Source organism: Primulina tabacum, chromosome 14 (genome assembly GCF_025594145.1).
Source record: "Primulina tabacum isolate GXHZ01 chromosome 14, ASM2559414v2, whole genome shotgun sequence".
NCBI classification, from domain to species: Eukaryota; Viridiplantae; Streptophyta; class Magnoliopsida; order Lamiales; family Gesneriaceae; genus Primulina; species Primulina tabacum.
In genome coordinates, this window is record NC_134563.1 from 16,722,483 (window position 1) to 16,742,319 (window position 19,837).

General features: G+C 37.1%; 1 protein-coding gene across 1 annotated transcript; it reads right to left on the bottom strand.

Annotated features, from left to right (window-relative positions):
• Positions 1-7,958: 7,958 nt before the first annotated feature.
• Positions 7,959-8,770, bottom strand: LOC142524698 (auxin-responsive protein SAUR32-like). Its single transcript, XM_075628762.1, has one exon. It carries the CDS (start codon positions 8,477-8,479, stop codon positions 8,141-8,143), a length of 339 nt encoding a protein of 112 aa, XP_075484877.1. The 5' UTR covers positions 8,480-8,770; the 3' UTR covers positions 7,959-8,140.
• Positions 8,771-19,837: the final 11,067 nt, after the last annotated feature.

Genomic DNA, 19,837 nt, shown 5'->3' on the forward strand with positions numbered 1-19,837 from the left:
AACCAAGAATAAATCCTCAAGCCTTGACAAAATTTATAATTTGTAAACTTAATTCTTGCATTTGGTAATCTATAAATTAATAAATTTAAACTCAAAATAACATCTCTGAGGATCGATCTCGTACTTACGAAATATATTACTTGCAGACAACCTACACTTGGGTGAATTATTATTTAAGTAGTAGCATGGCCTGGGATGAAGAAAGACATTAGACGATTTATATCCGAGTGTCTGACTTGCCAGTTAGTGAAGAGGGAGCATCAGAGACCAGCAGGTTTGCTCAAACCTCTTCCCATTCTCGAGTGGAAGTGGGAGAATGTTACCATGGACTTCGTGACCGGTTTGCCGAAGTCAGTCAGAGGATCAAATGCTATCTGGGTGATTGTAGATCGTCTTAACAAATCAGCGCACTTCTTGCCTATTAAGACGACTTTCACCATGATTCAATATGCAGAGTTGTATATCCGGGAGATAGTACGACTTCATGGTATTTCAGTTTCTATCGTATCTGACAGAGACCCCAGATTCACTTCCTCATTTTGGAAGAGTTTGCATTCGACTATGGGTATGAAGTTGCTGTTTAGCACAGCTTTCCATCCTCAGACAGATGGGCAATCAGAGCGAGTTATTCAGATTTTAGAGGATCTTCTCCGTGCTTGCGTCATTGATTTCTCCGGGAGTTGAGAGTCGAACTTGCCATTGGTAGAGTTTACCTATAACAACAGCTTCCAGTCGTCTATTGGTAAGGCTCCGTATGAAGCAATGTATGGCCCCAAGTGTAGATCTCCTGTTCATTGGGATGAAGTACGAGAGAGAGCAGAGTTGGGTCCGGAGATCATTCAGCAGGCTGCCGATGTAGTAGTCAAGATCCGTGATAGGATGAGGAGTACTCAGAGTCGACAGATAAGTTATGCAGATCAGAGGAGGAGAGATCTAGAGTTTTCCGTTGGCGACCATGTCTTTGTGAAGATAGCACCTATGAAGGGTGTCATGCAATTTGGGAAGAAAGGAAAGCTCAGTCCGAGATTTATTGGACCATTTGAGATCCTCAACAGAGTTGGGACGTTAGCTTATCGTGTGGCTCTTCCACCGAATCTGGCCAGAGTACACAATGTGTTCCACGTCTCTATGCTGAGGAAGTACATGGCAAATCCTTCGCATGTCTTGAACTTTGAGCCGTTGCAGCTGACTCCGAACCTGTCTTATGAGGAGAGACCAGTGCAGATCTTAGACAGACAGGAGAAGAAGCTTCGGAACAAGCTAGTTAAGCAAGTGAAAGTCAAATGGCTCAACCATTCAGAGGAGGAAGCTATGTGGGAGTCTGAGCCAGAGATGAGGAATCGTTATCCTGAGTTATTCGGTGAGTTCTAATTTCGAGGACGAAATTTTTTTTAGGGGGGGGGGGAGATTTATAGAACCCGTAAATTGGACTACGTATAAGTCATGCATAATTTCTAGCATTTAAAGTAAAATGATTTTTATTATTATTGCATGAGTATTTATTCTTTCCTTTAAATCTAATTATTTTATGCAAGAGTTTAATTTTTATCTTTTCAGTTAATTCAGTGAGGCTGAACTGAAGTTGGAGTTTTGAGATAAAATTTAAGATTTAAGAAATCATTCTCAGAGTTTATTTTAGCTAGCTAATAAGTTAATTTAAGTTAAAAGGAGGTTTAAGGAATTATTTAAGTAACTTGAGGTAAGTAGGAAATAAGTTAATTTAGGTTCCATAATTAAGGTGTTAAGTCCCTAAATTATTTAAAGGATAGGTAAGGCTCTTAAGGTTTAAAATGCACTAACTAAATAATATTTTCCCTCCATTTATTGGATTATTTTCGGCCACCCCTTAGTGATTAAACAATTCTTTGCCAACTCACCTTTGACCATTTCCTTGTCATTTCTTAGCATGATAATCCTTTCATTTATTAATCACACTTAATTAATTAATATTAGATAATTATCCTAACCTTTTTTAGCATGTAGAATCGGTTATGATCCCTCCAACCATCTCTAGGATATCAAGCCATTTCAAAATTCAAAAAGGAGAGCAAGACCTGGTCTTGCAATCCCTTTTATATTGCAACCCCTCCCCTCACTCTCCTAACCATCATTTCCTCTCCCTCCTCACCGAAATTCAGTACACATTTCAGAGCATTTTTCATGAGAAAATAGTGAGGAAAACCGAGAGCATTTAGAGAAAAAGAAATCGAGTAGAAGGAAGGAAGGTAGATCACTCCGTCTCCTCCGCGCCGCGTCGTCGTTTCGTTCGTTTTCCTTTCAAAACGAAACCAGGCATGTTTGTATTTTTATTGACTCTTCAATCAAGTCATACTATTATATTAAAACATCGCATGTACACAAATTTGAAGGGAAAAACCGAAATACGTGACAAAATATTTTCGAAACCAAGGTGCAGATTTTCGGTTTTCCCTTGTGCTCTCACGTTTTTGGTTGTTTCTGTTGCTGCAGGGTATGGCTCGATCCTAGGGTCCCAAGGCTGCATCTAGAAATGTATTAGGACATGTTAGGACCATATTAGTCCGTTCGTTCAGCCCCATACTCTTTGGAATCACAGTATTGACAGAAACTCATACTTAGGGCCATATTGTGCTTCTATTTTTGTTGCTTGTTGTCAAGGGAGAGTTTCTGACCTTGGCTGCCCTAGGGGCCTATAGCCATGGTTGGAACACTTCCCTATAATGTCTAGGACGTGATCAAGATGCCCTTTCATGGCTTGGTTCACTTCCCAATCGGTTTCAAAAATAAACAAGAACAGCCCCTCGGTTTTTAGAAGAATTCTGGTGTTGCGTGTGTGTAATGTTTCGAAAGTATGGGTGTTGGTGTGGATCTTGGTTGGATCATTAGCCCTTAGCCATGGTTCATACCATTCCCCTTGATGTCTAGATCATGCCATGGTCAATCAAATGGTCAATGGAATGGTCCATGACAGCCGAACAATCGCAGCACCCCACGCATGAAAGTGTGCTCTCAGGTGGAATCACTTGGTTTGTTTCGGTTGTGGTTCGAATTGTGGCTGGCCTAGGGCCCTTAGCCATGGTTCAAATCATTCCTTAGGGTGTTGGTAAGAGGTTCTGGTCGGTGGTTCAAGCCCTAATTGCCATTAGCCTCGCAAACGACGCAAGGAAACCAAAGCACAGCTGCTGTATTTTGTGGACAGCAACTTGCTGCTTCGGTTCAGTGGCTCGTTCGAGTTCTTGGTTGGATTTTAGCCTATAGCCTTGGACTGGATGGTGCCTCATCAAGTTAGGAAGGTCATGTTTTTAGCCGTTCGTGATTCGGATCATTTTAGAGGTCGTACGAGAATTTACGGTGCAATGTGTCAAATTGACTCTCGAAAGGGCGTTTCATGTTTTGGTCTCCATTCACCAAAATTTCGACTTGCATCATTTTTGGAGCATTATTTCGTCATTTTAGGTGTATTTTAATCATGACTAAATGATAGTTCGGTATTGGTTCGGGTTGACACGGAGTCATGATTAAATACGAAGTCGTTGGGCGTAATTGTCTCGTTTTTGGATTCAATTACAAAGTTTGGTCAAGAAAATCATTTGCATATTTTCATGATAAATTTAGGTCGCAGCGAGCCTGAGAACGATCAAATCCATGTGGTAAAATAATACAGGATATTTCATCATGCCATTTAATTATATTACGTGCATAAAAATATAAAATATTCATTTTTGAGATTTATGTGATATTGCTTGTGGCCATTTCACTATCATGGGATCATTATATTATCCGGTCGCCAGTTACCGGTCAGTTACAGTTCAGTTCCACTCAGTATACTGTGACATTAGTCTGATCAGACGTTCATTATTTCACCCGGTCGCCAGTTCTCGGTCAGTTCAGTTCAGTTCAGTTCAGTGCAGGGGCCACTTGCGTAGACCATAATCTCACCAGAAAATTATTACATGCTATTTCTTTACAGGGCTCTATGGAGCAAACATTTCACTTATGATTTTCAGTTAGTTATGCACGTATTATAATTGCTCATGACAAGTTATTTTCACATTATGCCTCATGACATGATATTTTTACTCCCATGCAACTTTATTATATTATTTACTCGTTATTTACGATATATGCATGCTGAGTCTTTAGGATCACTAGACTTGATTGTTGTAGGTACTGATGATGTCGGGGCGAGGGCGGGGACCAGTGAGCTAGCTTGGGTCGGTAGTAGTGGAACCCGAGGACCTCATTTACAGCACTTGCCATTTTTATGCTCAAACATTTTTATCAGTTGTTGGATTACTTTACTTGTTATTTTGTGAGCAATAATTTCTTCCGCTGCTATTTTGAACATTAAACTTGATTTATCAGTTTATTTCATGAATGAGACATTTTAATTATTTTAAAAAGAAAATTTTAAATTTTTCCGCAAATTTTCAAACACGAATTTTCGGGCCATTATAACATTGCTGCATCTGCTGCAGCCAAAGAGGCAGTTTGGATGAGGAATTTTGTCCAAGAGTTGGGCGTTATTCCTAATGGAGTTGATCCAGTCCCGGTGTACTGCGACAACACTGGTGCCGTTGCGCAAGCAAAGGAACCAAGGTGTCATCAGCGATCCAAACTTGTACTGAAGAAGTTCCACATCATCGGGAGATTGTGGGAAGAGGAGTTCTATCAGTCGAAAGAGTCCCCTTTGCAGATAATGATGCTGATCTACTTACAATGCCTTTGCCAGGACCATTGTTTGAAAAGCATCGCGAAGCAATGTAATTAAAGTTTATGGATAGTTGGCTCTAGGGCAAGTGGGAGATTGTTAGAGTAGATGCCCTGTAAGTCAAATGTTGGCTGGGAAATTTATTGAATCAAGTTTAATAAACAATCTTTATTTTAATATAATTTACTTTTTAATGGTTTCGTTTTACTTTATCTGTATACCCATGCAATCAGCATAGATAAAGTTCTTGATTATGCTTTAATACAAATGAATCGTAATTCGATGTTGAAACTCATCTGTAAACAATGCATATTCTAAATTCGTTTCTAGTTTATTCAGCCGCCTAAAATAAAGATAAAGGTCGCTTGAGCTCGAAACTAGCATCTGTGATGTTGTGTACTACGTTCTTGGTAAGGGCATAGAGATGTCCAAACATGCAGATGGGTAGTCATATGATGATTATACCGAACAACCCTCCCTCGGACTTTCGAAGTGGTTATCAATAATCGAGAGGATAAGTCCGTGGTTATGATTGTACACCATTATTCCTTACGACCCGGGACAACACTGAGGCTCTATATGTTAGGGCTGTGCTTTGACTCAATTACCGGCTCCAGCAGAGTCATCAGGTGGCGAGATTGGGTACAGTTGCGACACATATAGGAGCCAGTGCATTGTAGTCGGGGATTCACCGCTCACCAATAGGTGTGGATATCCTATGTGATCTGATAAAATAATAGTGCGTGGAATATCTGGCCAGAATATGAGATGTATGTTAGAGAAGAAGTTCTCCTATAGTACATGTGATGCCACTATTTATATGTATCACATAGTTATCGAATTATTATGCAACCCTGGATGAACCAATGGTTGCAGATTCGATCGGGATATATGAGATTAAGGGACCATACTGTACGCTAATCATAATCGACTGGTTCTTGTAGGCACTATCAGTGATACCTAGGGAATCATGGGGCGATGCTACTAGACGCTCTTACCATGATTCGATGGTTTTGATCAGAAATATGATTTCTGACATTCTCATGATCAGTTGTTGATATATAGAATGTGGCAAATAAGGGTAAGCTCGAATAAATGATTGCCCTGAATCACAAAGAGTTGCGAACCCACGGCTAGCTGTATCCCTGAACCATTGAGGGTCACAAAAGCGCTGGATCGTTTGTTCCCGTTGAGAGATTAAATTCAAGGAGTTGAATTTATATTATGACATAGTAAATTCAAGGAGTTGAATTTATGATATTTAAATTTTGAGAGAATAAATTCAAGATGTTGAATATATATTATGATATAGTAAATTCAAGGAGTTGAATTTATAAAATCTTTGAATTCAATTTATTAAACTCAAAAGTTGAGTTTATTAAATATTAAATTTTGGAGATAATAAAATTCATGGAGTTGAATTTATAATTTAAACAATTGTTGAATTTATAATTGATTTAATTTAATAAGCTCAAAAGTTGAGTTTATTAAATATTTAATTAAAATTGGTGGGAAGTATGTTTAATGGGCTTGTAGAAGTACAAGTCCAACATACTACATAATTAAAGTTTTTAATGGACTTTGATTAATAAATTAAACTAGTTGGACTAGCTCACTTAATTAATCAAGCTCATTAATGTTAATTATGATTATTAGGTGATTGCTTAATTATAAATAAGAGTTAGCATGGCATAACGATAGCCTCCACCACCACAATTTTCGAAAATCCTCCTTCTTCTCTCCACAAAATTTCTGCCACTTCTCTTTGGAGAAAAGTTTGAGCCGTCTCTCATACTTTGATCTCCGACGTTCAAACTTCTTCCAAATTTTCTAGTGCAATTTGGAAGAGGATCAAATCTTCTAGTCGTGGACCTGATTAGAAGAATAAAGAAGGGATTTTGAAGATCGATCGTAGGGATTCATCAAGAGCTAGATCCATCTATACATGATTAGTTGGAGCCAAGTGATTTAATTCATTAAAGGTAAAAACATGTTTATTTATTAAAATCATACGAGTACTCAAACTAATATATTTTGATTGTCAAAATAAAAATTTTAAACTTCCGCTGCGTTTTGGGCACGAGAAAACTGAGATCCAACAATACATTACCAAAAATTTTAAAAATATATATATACCTGACCGAAGGAACGAGGTTACTCTTTCAAAAAAAACAAAAATAGACAAATGTTTAGATTAGGAAACAATGAACCTTAACAGTTGACTTCGTACACACCTATCGATGCCCTTCGAGGAAACCTTATTCTAGGAAGCAAGATTTGTAATAACTCACAATTAAAAAATATTTAGTGGGTTTAGTTATTATGTCATAGTTGATAACTACGACTTAAACAAAAAGCTTCACGTCAAGCAATTTGTGGAATGAATCTCAATAATAAAAATGAAAATCAAATATATATGGTATATTTTGCAACTTCTTTTAGCGAAAGATTTCACCCTACCATGTGGGGCACTGCCCCATGAGAAGATCAAATGCCCAATTTTAATCACGCATATATGAGGTCCATCAATTTTTTTAAAATCAATGGCCCAGATCCCGTGGAGCACTGCCCCCATAGGTAGCATCGACACTACCTCTTTTAGCCACAACAGTTTGACCAAGTGTAAAAAATTGACTTATTAAATAAGTTGAATATTTGTAAATGGGTAGCCTTTTTTCAACTTTAACCGCGATAAGAAAAAAGAAAAGGAAAAGAAAAATAGAGATGATATTTTATAAAAATTAATAATCACCACCCTTTAAGAAAAATCTCCCGCGTTTCGGGGGAGAAAACAAGAAAGGAGTAACATGATGCCAGTTGTTTAAAATAATTTGCGAACCTTTGACAATGCTTGATTTTGTTCAAAAGTTTTCATTAACGTGTAAATATTTTAAAATTCAAAATAAACCGAAAAGAAAGTTATTAATTAATAAGAAAATAAAGAAAAAAAATTATGATGGATTATTAGATAGGTTGAAAAACCTTTTTATATCGTTATTTGTTAATGATATTTGATCAATTGAACTTATTGAGACTTATGCCCCACTTTGTTTCCTATTCAATTAAGCTATTAATTACCAAAGCACTTCTAGTCAATACAATTTTTTAAAACCAAATTGAATTTGCATTGGATGTTAAAATTATAAGATTTGATTAGATATTTTCATCGAGAGTTCCCCACTTATGTTTGTGTTGGTCGTCTTGTATTAATTAAATAAAAAACAAAATCAAATAAGAATCACATTATTCGGCAAAAAATAAGTGTTACTAATAATAATCAATTGTTTTTTTTACAAATAGTAATGTTCTTTGTTTTCTTCAACACTTCACACTTTATAAAATTTGATCTGACCACAAATAACAAATACTAGAGTAACATTAGAGAAGCAGATTCTACATGTTTGATCCCAAAAAATAACGATAAAATAAAACAACGTGTAAAAGTCATCATCAAGCCTTGAAGCACAAGAACTGGTGAAGGTGGTGGTGGTGGTGGTGCGTATGATGCGACGCCGTTTCCTTGTCGATCAAGCCCCTCACCTCGCAGAACTCCTCCACATGGCACGGGATATTGATGGCGCCCTCCTGATAGAACCCGTACTCCTCCTCTGCCTCCTTCAGCAGCTGCGTGAACCGCGGGTGGTTCACATACTCCACTGGAATAACAAACCTCCGCTGCTCTGACCCTTGTCCCACCGTGATCACCAGACACCCCTTTGGAACTCCGCACCTGATAACCTCCCGCCTCCCGCAGCCGTGGTTGTGGTGGAAGAAATGCATGTGCGGCATCTTCAAGCCGGCAGTTTATAATATACGGTTGAGAAAACTGGGCTTTCCTGGTGCTGAGCTAGACCGAAAAGTGCCACGGATCGGAGGCGGAGACGGCTAGTTTGAATAGGGTTAACGGGGAATCAGTGAGAGATGTGGGAATATCGGTCATGATATATTTGTATGATCACTATGAATTGTAATGCATACGATATATTGATGGGGTTTCGAAACTCAGAGAATAACGGTGAATGGTGGGGATTTCCTTAACTTCTACGCGAAGAATTTTTCTTTTCTATTTTTTGGGTTCTTTCTTGGAAAGGATGAGTCCAAATCCAAATAAAATTTTTAGTTAAAGAGAGATGATAATACGTGCATTATACTTTTTAGAACAGATTAAATTTTGTAAGTCTAAAATAATGACGAAAAGGGTTTTATTTAGTTTTTTTGTAGTTAATTGGGAAGTTATTTTGACATTAGTCAAACAAAGTATTCTTGTGTGAAAGAAATATTTTATTTCTTGCTTTAATAAATTCTTTCCTTGATAATATTGATATATTTAAATATGATATTTTGCTTTTCTAAACAAATTAAATTTTCCTTAATTATTTGTTTTTGCTCGATAATATTGTGATAATATTATCGATATTAATGATAAATTCTCTAGATATTTTATTATTATTTAAAAGAATTTTTTCCTAATGAAATTCTTTGTTTCCTATGTGTGTAAAGACTCTATACAAGGACTAAAATCTCGGGGAAAATAAATAAAAGCTGAGAGAACGGCAGAGCAACAGAAGTACAGAAAGAGGTGTGCGTAACTTTCATCGTTGATTGTCGATGCGTGCAGAAAAACTGAGAAGTGAAGATTTCGCATGATTAACTCATGCTGGTTTTGTTGTGTTGTCGTAAGGTGCTGAAGACCCTCGCAGACAACACTCGTGCAAAGTGTTGGTCGAAGAGTTACGCGTGGCTCCAGATTTTCGGCAATAAAATTAGTGCATCTGTGTTTTTTTAATTGTTTATTTGGGATGAACTTTACTTCCTTGACCTATTAAGGAAGATTGTTTTTCATAGTTTCACTAGTATTAAATAATTTAAAATTTTTTAGTGAATATTTTGCCATGTGGAATCGCTCAAGTTTTATACTTGTGCATGATTTATTGTGTCTTTTTTTAATCTTAAAACTTTATTAATGTATTTCGCTGCATGTTGTGGATAGATATTACAACACCTGTGCACAACACCTAAATCTGTTACAGACATTCTAATTAATTTATGTACTTTATGTTAAACAAATCAACTTTCAATTGGTATCAGAGATCGAATATTCTAAATAAACTAAGTGTGATTCAGGTTAATTTTGTTTAAACAGGTAAAAGTACAATAGACGTGTTGTCTGTCAACATTGCGTTTCGACCCCCGGTTTTGGATGGATCCAATTATTCTCTTTGGAAAGTCAAGATGAATGTCTACATTAAATCCATAGAAGAAAGAGCATGACAACGAGTCCTAGATGCTTGGTCTCCACCAAGAACCGTGGATACGGGTGCTGACAGTTGTATTAAAACTAGAGAGTGAATGGAAAAATGATGAAGTTCAAACTTCGAATTTCAATTCAAAAGCACTCAATGTAATTTTAACTTCTGTCGACATCAACATGTTTAATTTTATCACCAACTGCACCTCTGCAAAAGATGCATGAAAATTATTCAAAAGCACTGTGAAGGATCTAAAAGTGTTGATGTGCTGTCGTTGAGCTACCAAACTTAAATTTCTACTCTTTAAATAAAATTAGTGAGTGCAATGGTGAGTAGGGCCGAATCCACATGGAACGGAGGATTTAATTCTTTCAATAATAAAAATAAGTAAAAAGGGGAATTTTGTGATCTAAATTTAATAAAATACCAAACTAAATCTATCCAAGAAAGGAAAACAATGAATTTAAATGATAATTAATTAACTAGAATAAAATGAATAATTTAATATCATAAAAATTTGATTCAAGAGGGTTATACTATTTAATTATATCATTGTTTATCGGCTAACAAATAATTTATGAAAGTTGTTCCAAATAATTAGCCTTAGAATTATAGGGATAACCGCTAAAATTCTTGTATTTTCCTAAATTAATTTATCCACTAAGATCATATGGACAACTTTAATTGTGATAACAAATTACCTTTTTTAGCCCAGATTTATAAGCAAGAGTAGAAAGCTTTCTCCTACAATAAAATCACAAAAAAATGTGTCAATTAAGCACGTTAGATGTGGTAATAATGGGAGATACAACAACAACAATGCAAAATATTACGATCCTATAAAATATTTCATATCTAAACCATGCTTGTCCTCAAGCATAAAAGAGCTCAATTCATTTTCTCAACTATTTATCCTCTTTCTGCTTCATTTACTTGTTTGTAAAATATTTTTTTAAAGCACCGAAGCAATTTAATTGTTAAGTATATAATATACCAACATCATGAACAATTACTTTTATCCAAATGTGTAGAAATAAAAATGAATAGGGTCCAAACACTCCTCACATGATTCACTCATTTCACTTGTAAGTGCCTAGGCATGTATCAAGGAGCTCTCATGTCAAAACACTGAAATTTTTTACCATATGCTTGCAAATATATCACATCTTCCACCAAATGAATGGATTGAAACGCATAAACAGGGGTTATAAATGGGTTGTTCTAACGTTCAAAACCAACTAACGTAAACCACATGCATGCAGATGAATTAAATTACATAATTGTTTAATTAATTAATTTTAAATGCTTACTTGATGCATATTATATGATTAAAGGTATCACTGCACGATTAAATAATTAGATGATATGATTTCATGAAATCGAAAGATTTTATCTGAATATTCGATAATAGGCTGGGAAAGAGACCGAGGACAACAAATATAAAATAAATATTTTCAAGGCTTATTAATATGATTAAAATAATTAATTTTTTTTAAAAAATGATAGAGTTCAAATTATTTTACTCGACGATCTCGATTTTACCCGAGAAGCCGGTTTTGGGCAAATGAGGAACTTTTAAAATTTCAAATGCATTATTTTTGAAAACTAAATTTCACAAACTTTTATTTTTAAACTTAATAAGTGTTATTGGGCGCAATTTAACTAATATGAGTAGGCCCAATTGCTACTATACTTGAAAGCCCAAAATCTAAGCTCATTATCATGCAAATTAAAACCTATAAAATAGAAAACCTAGGTCTATTGATAGTCATACCAGCCGAAAATTACACACACAAACACACGAAAATTCAAAAATATCAAGGATGAAAAGCTAGGGTTCTTCGTCGCCCGTTCGTCTCTTTTCGTGCCCCTCGCCGACGATCGTATGTTCGAGCGTTTTAAAACGCAAAGACACGTTTTATAAACCATTTGACCCATCATTCAAACCATAATATGCATGCTTTAATTATTTTAGAATGAAAAATATTTATGTTCGATGGTTTAACGATACGGCGATTTTTTTGAAAAGTTTTGACGTTTTTACGCTTGTTTCTTTAACTCTATGATTCCTAAGGACATGCTGCCATTAGAAGATGTTTTAGGGACGAGAAAAGAGTCGTTAGTGGTTGAAATACACGCTGGAACTCGAACTTGGCCAAGGAGGAGAGACCTAGGGTTTTCCTAAGCTACCCGATGTGGAAGAAGGCTCGGCTTGGGTGAGTTGCTTGTGGCTCGTCTAGAGCTAGTTGGGGCTCGGTGAGGGTCAAGGTTAGGGGTCTGGTAGGGTCCTGGAAGGGCTAGGACCGTGGTTTTTCAAGAACAGAAGAGTTCAAGATCGCATGGACTCTTCCCATGCGCATGGGTCGTGAATTGTGATCAGGTGATGTGTGAGGGCCAGGGCTCAGTTTAGGATGGTCCAGTAGGGTCTAGGGAGGTTGGTCTGTGGTCAAGGCTTGGGCTGGTACATCTTGGTCAAGGTGGCTCGACCAAAGCTGGAGAGAAACCACACGCCTCTTGTTCCTTGTGCGCAGGAGCGAAGTGCGTGCGCTAGGGGATCGGGCATTGTCCAGGGGGTTCGGTTGGGTCCCTAGCAGTTCTAGTCAGGTGATGGCTCGAGGTGGCTCGACCATGGTCCATGAAATTTTAGGGTTGGCTCGTTGGGTTAGCTTATGGTTCGAATTATGGCTAGGAAGAAGAAAAGGGTCGCACCATGGTCCACAGGGTTCGATTCATGGTTCACGAGGGTATTCTAGGTATAAAAAGTCTATGTGTAAAATTTGGAAAGAAAATATTAAAGTTTGAAGTAATTCTGGAATTAAACGCTTCGCAAATTAGTAATTTAAGAATTAAATCAAAATCCTCGAACTTATGTCCATAAACATTATCAAAAATTAATGTAAGCGTAAACAATAATTTGGGATGGTCTAGATTCAATAAAAGCAAGAAAAATTCAAAATCGAGAAATTTTAAGTCTAAGGGCAAAACGATCATTTTACACTGGATAGTACGAAAAGGCTTGACATTGTCCCGAAGGATCATAACGCATGATAAATTATATAAAATGATAATTTTGTTGAAAATATGACATTTTATGTTTTATGGTAAAGCTGTACAATTTTTACTGTTAAAATGATTTTTTTGGAAAGCCATGATATTTTATGATTTAAAAAGGAAAAATATTTAGAAAGACGTGAATTGACTGTGACAAAGATATTAGAGGATATGTGGGGGATTCTTTTTAAGAAAGAACAATTAACTTACAATTTTATGGGGATATCGTTAGGGAAAAAGCCCAGAGAGAGCCCGTTTACGGGACAAGGCCTAGAGGGAGCCCAACAATCGTATTTTCATAATTTACGACGGTGCCTAGTGCCCGTCCCTATGCACAACGGTGAGCTAAGACTGATCAATCGACCAGATGATAAATGGCTAGTCATTTTCAAATATCAAACTTTACCCAAAATGATAAATGTTCAAAGCTTTTCAATTAAATGATTTTTTCCCGAATAAAATGCAAAAAATAAATAAATAAATAAATAATGAGAAAAATTTAAATTGAAACTAGAAATAAAGCTATATACCCCCTCCCACACCTATATGTGCCAATGTCCTCAATGACACAAAAGTAGATGCACAACACAGACAGTAAAAACGCAAAGGAAGTTAGAGAACTCCCCTGAAAATTGTTGGGCATCATATGTCGGTGCGACCGTTTGTGTTAACAGGGGTGGATGAATGGTGTGGTGGTTGGGCTATTGCGAAGTGGACTAGTGCGCCGTGGACTGGTATGCCGAACAGAGGGTGCAAGAACTAAGGTCGGTGTTCCGTGCACTTTGATAGAAGCAGCTGAGATGGGATGATTGAGGGGTGAGAACAAATAGAGTTAGATAAAAGAAACGTAAATTTTGTTTTTTAATTTTTTTTTATTTTCCCTTGAGACAATAAACAGAAGATGCTTTCTTACAAGACGTGATCACGCCTTGTCAAGAGATATCTTCTGTGTGTAGGGCCAAAAATTTTCAAAATCAGAAGTGATCACACCTTGTTAAGAGACATCTTTTGTTTGTAGGGCCAAAATATTTCAAAAAAGCAGGAAATATTTCTCACTAGACGTGATCACGGCTTGCAAGAAAACATCTACTACGTCTAAGGCAAAATTTTTTTTCCCGAATTGCAGAAGTGGTATTCTTATAAAGCGTGGTCACGCCTTGTTAGAAGACATCTTCTGCACAAAGGTAACAAAATTGTACTTTAAAAAAAACAAAATAATGATAACCAAAAAAATTTGGATTGACTCCCAAAAGGGCAACTTTTTTACGTCATTATGCTCGACATTCATTCTTTCTTGTTGCTCATGGTGGTTCATAGAGGGTTATTTTGTTCACTTTACTCCACTTGAGTATTTTTTTCATAGCAAATTTCAGCCTCTGCCTGTTCTCTTTGAATTTCTTGGAGATCCCTATCATTTGAATATTTCCTCCATTTTTCATGAGCACGTGCTTGAGTCGATCTGGAGGAAGTTTCGCTCAATTTTAGATTCCTTCGAAACATAGGGAAAAATTATAGTATTAGTATTTTCAATATGTCTTTCAATAATATCCTCTAGATCAATCTTATCAAAAATTTTTAATTTTCTTGTGACAAGTGTTCAGTGACATCAATAGTATTAATAGTACTTTCACCAAGAGGATATTTCATGGTATCATAAATATTAAACTTAGCAATCTCACCATCAAATTCCATAGTAAGGGTACATGACAGGGTCTAAATATCACCTCACTGACTATATTGAAATAAAAAGTTAACGTGTGACCTATGGAGGTGGTGAAAAAGGGAGAATTGTTGGTAAATGGACTTTGAATGTGGATGGACTACCAGAAATCCACAACATGTTACATGTTGAGAGACTCAACTTAAACTTAACAAGAATTAGTCAACTTTGTGACGATGACTTTCTTGTTAAGTTTGATAAAAATAATTGTGAAGTTTTTGACAAAGATAATGTTTATTTCATCTCAGGTACAAGATGAATTACTGAAAAACGATAGATTAGTTTTTGCATTCATTATTTCAGTTATGGTGACAACTGAACTGACGAATACTCTAACTGATCCAAACATTTTGAAAACAACAGTTAATCATAAAAATACACAAGATATTTTTATGGATGTTCGGAGACTTCAACTGCTCCTACGTCACCCCTTCTACCCCCTCGGATAGGATTCACTATAAGACTTTGATTTATACAACTTTTTGTACAAACCCACTCAGCTTAGAACTTATACAACTGCCTAACTGAACTCTTAGACTAGACTGAAGGCAGAACCTTCCAGCCAACACTTCTTTAACGTCTATGTGAGAAAGACTAGATACACAAGTTTATTGTCTTTGTGCAAGACTGTATTTGAGTGGTGGTGTGTGTGTGTGTGTGAACTGATATCTGAAAATTACCCAAAAGTGTTCTCACACACTGAGGAAAATATGCTTCTAAACTAAGCTGATAACACAATGAAGTGTTCTCTCTGGCCTGATTGCTTCTTGTAACATGATATGCAATATGCGTGCCCTTTCTTTTTATCTTCACACGCTCTAGAATGTGCTCTCTCTTGTTATATTTGCTGATGGTCTTGAGCGTGTATATATAGAGGCATTGAGACCGTACTTTAAGACTCATAACATGTGATCGTTGCAGCTTTGAATGCGTTCTTTGGTATATGTGTCTTGACTTTTATGACATGCCTTCAGGAATCTCTCGTATTTAATCTTTGCTGCAACGTCCATTATTGTACCTTTTATTGTACATATATTTGTATCTTTGTGCGTAGCTGGAGTCCACTAAGATAAGTTGTCTTGATCTGCAACTGAATGATTCCTAACTGATGTTCCTAACTGGTCATCTGAACTGATCTTCAGTTGGGCTGATGAAATCAGTTGACTCGTCAGTTGAACTGATTTCATTCTTTCAGTTGAACTGGTAAGCTGGGTTCTTCATCAGTTGAACTCTTCATTAGCTGGCCGGGCTTCTGAAGGTCTTCTGCTCAACAACCTATCAGCTGGACAATCAGTTGAACTGATTCAGTTTGGCCGATCAGTCGGTCTCATCAGTTAATCATCTTGATAGCTTTAGTTTTACCTCGCTTACCTGATCAGTTAAAAACCTGATCAGTTCCAGCTACCTGGGCACTAAAGTAAATTATTAGAAACAAAATAACAAGTTTTGTTAACATCAAAATATAAATTGCGAACATGAAATGTTCCAACAAAAATCATGCATATACGTATATTTTCCTTAAAATCAAACATGCAACGTATTTTTCATATTTACATAAAAATCATGTTCATGAAAATATATACATTAAAAACATGTAGTTTTGTGATCAGGGCGCTGCCAGGACTCCTAACTCGAGCCAGGTGAAAAATGACCATTTTTCCCCCGGAAACCCTAATTGACCATTTACCCCTTGACCTCAAATTTTTGACCCGAAGCTAATCGAACCCCTTGAAACACCTCAAAACATAAATATATCGATTTACTAGGCGTAAAATCGAACCTAAGCATCAATTTCTGTAATTCGTTTTAAAACTTGGACTGGGGTCCCGGTTTTAATCCGAATTAACCCGAAACTAGATCAAACTTTTCCAAACTTAAACCTTGACTCAAACCTATGTGACCAACCCTTAAAACACTTATTTCAGGCCACCTAAGCCCCTCAAAAGACCTCGACCAGCCGCTGAAATTTCTGCACCCTATAGGACCGAACCCTAGTTACCTTATCAAGCTAAAAACCCGACTCCACACCTAAAAAAAATGGACCAGCCTCGAAACAACCATTCATAGCACACCTTTGGACCCTCCTGGATGGACTTAATCATGGACTCTAACCCATGCACACTGTAGTACACAATGCAACTGAAACTCCCTCGCGGAAACCTAAATCGAGAATACCTTCTTTGATTTCCTTCTAACCCGAGACAAGCCGTGCACGAGCTACTCCAGGCCATGACTCAGACCCTCCAGGGTCTGCTCCATGTCCATGGGACGCCCCTGCACCGCTGCCCTCCCCATTTACCCGATCTAGTGATCACTCAAACCTAGAACCAAGCACGCTCATTCAGCCCTACCTTCCTCGATCCAAAATTGATATACCCACTAGAGTTCATTGAAAAATTGGTGCAACATGATCCTTCAACGTCAAAAATTCCGGCAGCCCTTCCAATCATAAAAAAAATCGTGAGATTACATGATGAAAGGTGGAGGTTTTTCATGAAAATTTTCGGACCAATGCACAAAACATTAAGGCTGCTGCTATTCATGTAAATACACACAAATAAACATAAAATGATAAGAAAAAAAACGTTTTAGGGCGTGCCTTTGCTCTTAAACCCTCGAAACCTTTGCATAGAACATGCACCGGAGAAGCGGGGAGGGGTTCCTTTGGAAAAAACTCAAAATAAGCCAAGGGAATGGCTGCTGGAAAAAAAACGAGAGGTTTCTGCTGCTAGGGGAGGGCGTCCGTGAGTGAGGAAAGTAGAGTTTGGGTTTAATTTTTGTTTTAGGTCAAGATGTAATACACTAACGAGCCCTTTTTAGTAATTAAAGGAGTTAAAAAGGATTTTATGCCCATTAAGAAATAAAATAAACCCATCAAGCCAAAAAAAATTCCTGAAAAATATTTCGTTTTAGTACGTTTTTGAAAATATTGCCCGAACCTTCAAAAAGTCCCCCAACTCGCTAAAATTTGTGTATAAGTTTAAAATATGACCCGTCGAGTAAAAATACTCCACCAATGCCCATTTTCAAAAATCACAATTAATCATACCATATATTAAATAATTAAAGTAATTATTTAATAAAAACATTTTCCTGATTATGCTCGGTCTCCGTTCCTCGTTCGAGCGCGAAATGTAATTTAAAGCCCCAATGAGTGTAACTTTAAATAAAACATGAAATGACGTACATAACTATGCAATAATCACGCCTTTAAAGATTAAAAATAATTAAACACATATTTTAGTAAAAACCCTATATTGCATACAGTCAGGTTACGTAGTTTAAAATTCCTAGACCTTACAATTCTCCCCCCTTAAACAAAATTTCATCCTCAAAATTTAAGACGTAATGAATAATTCTTGGTAACGACTCCTCATCTTGGTCTCAATCTCCCAATTAGCCTCCTCTTCGGAATGATTCAGCAACTTGAATTTGATCATGTTGATCACCTTGTTCCGGTCTGAGTGAGTCTCTCCTTGAAAGACAGGTTCGGCGTCAACTGTAATGGCTCATAATTCAGTACATGTGAAGGGTTCGACATGTACTTCCGTAGCACCGAGACGTGGAACACATTATGAATTCCTACTAGATTCGGTTATAAGGCAACTCTGTAAGCTAGTGTCCCAACTATATCTAAGATCTCAAATGGTTCTATGAATCTAGGGCTGAGCTTGCCCTTCTTTCCAAATCTCATCACACCTTACATCGGTGCGACTTTCACAAATACATGATCCCCTACTGCAAACTCAAGATCTATGCACCTCTGATCTGCATAACTCTTATGTTGGCTCTGAGATGTCTTCATCCTGTCTCAGATCTTGACCAATAACTCTGCAGTCTGACTTACAAAATCCGACCCCAACTCTATCCTCTCTCCTACCTCATCCCAATACACTGATGATCTATACTTCCTCCTGTACAATGCCTCATATGGAGTCATATCGATTGATGCCTGATAGATGTTGTTCTAGATGAACTCTACGAGAGGTAGCTTTGGCTCCCAGCTGCCCTGGAAGACGTTCATGCAAGCTCTGAGTAGGTCCTCTAATATCTGAATCACCCTCTCTGACTGACCGTCGGTCTGAGGATGGAAGACAGCACTGAATAGAAACTAGGTACCCAATGCCTCATATAGACTCTTCCAGAATACAGACGTGAACCTTGGATCCCTGTCTGACACGATGGACACTGAAATCCCTTGTAGTCTGACTATCTCTCTGATATACAGCTCTGCATACTGAGTCATGGTGAAAGTCTTCCTGATCGGTAGAAAGTGTGCTGATTTAGTGAGCCGATAAACTACCACCCAAATGGCATTATATCCTCCAGTCGTCCTCAGAAGTCCTGTCACGAAATTCATGGCAATGTTCTCCAATTCCCACTCGGTAATTGGGAGTGGTCTCAGCTTCCTTTCAGGTATCTGATGCTTTGTCTTGACCTGTTGACACGTCAAACACTTAGAGACAAAACACATAATATCTCGCTTCATGCATGGCAACCATTAAAGAGTCTGTAGATCCTTATACATCTTCGTACTCCCCAGATGGATGGACTACGAGGTTCTATGGGCCTCGCTCATGATATTTTCTCTCAGTGAATCACTGCTAGGAACCCACAGTCGATCATGATATCTGAATATGCCATCCTCAAATGTATATAACCTCAGGCCCTTCGACTCATCCCTCTGTCTCCACTTCTGTAACTGCTCGTCCGAAGTCTGCCCTGCTCGAATCCTGTCTCTCAGTGTCGACTATACTGTCAGGGTAGAAAGACCAGTGGCATTGCCCCTGGAATAAACTGCAAGCTCAAACCTCTGAATCTTTGCTTGCAGTGGTTTTTGATAAACATAAAAATTGTACATTAATTAAATGTTTTATAATATAAATATATAGTTTTTGTTTTATTAAATGTTTAAATATATGTTTTATAATAAATTGTATAAAATATAAGTTGTTGTGTAATTACAAGTTTTTACTATTTTTTACAGGTTCGATAAAACAAGAATAAACTTGGCGTTGCAAATGGGATTAAGATGATTCTTGGACCTGTAGAAAGTTGATGTTAATATCTACAATATTGGTGTCAAGCATGAGATAAAAATCCTCTCACAATTGGGATCAAATTAAG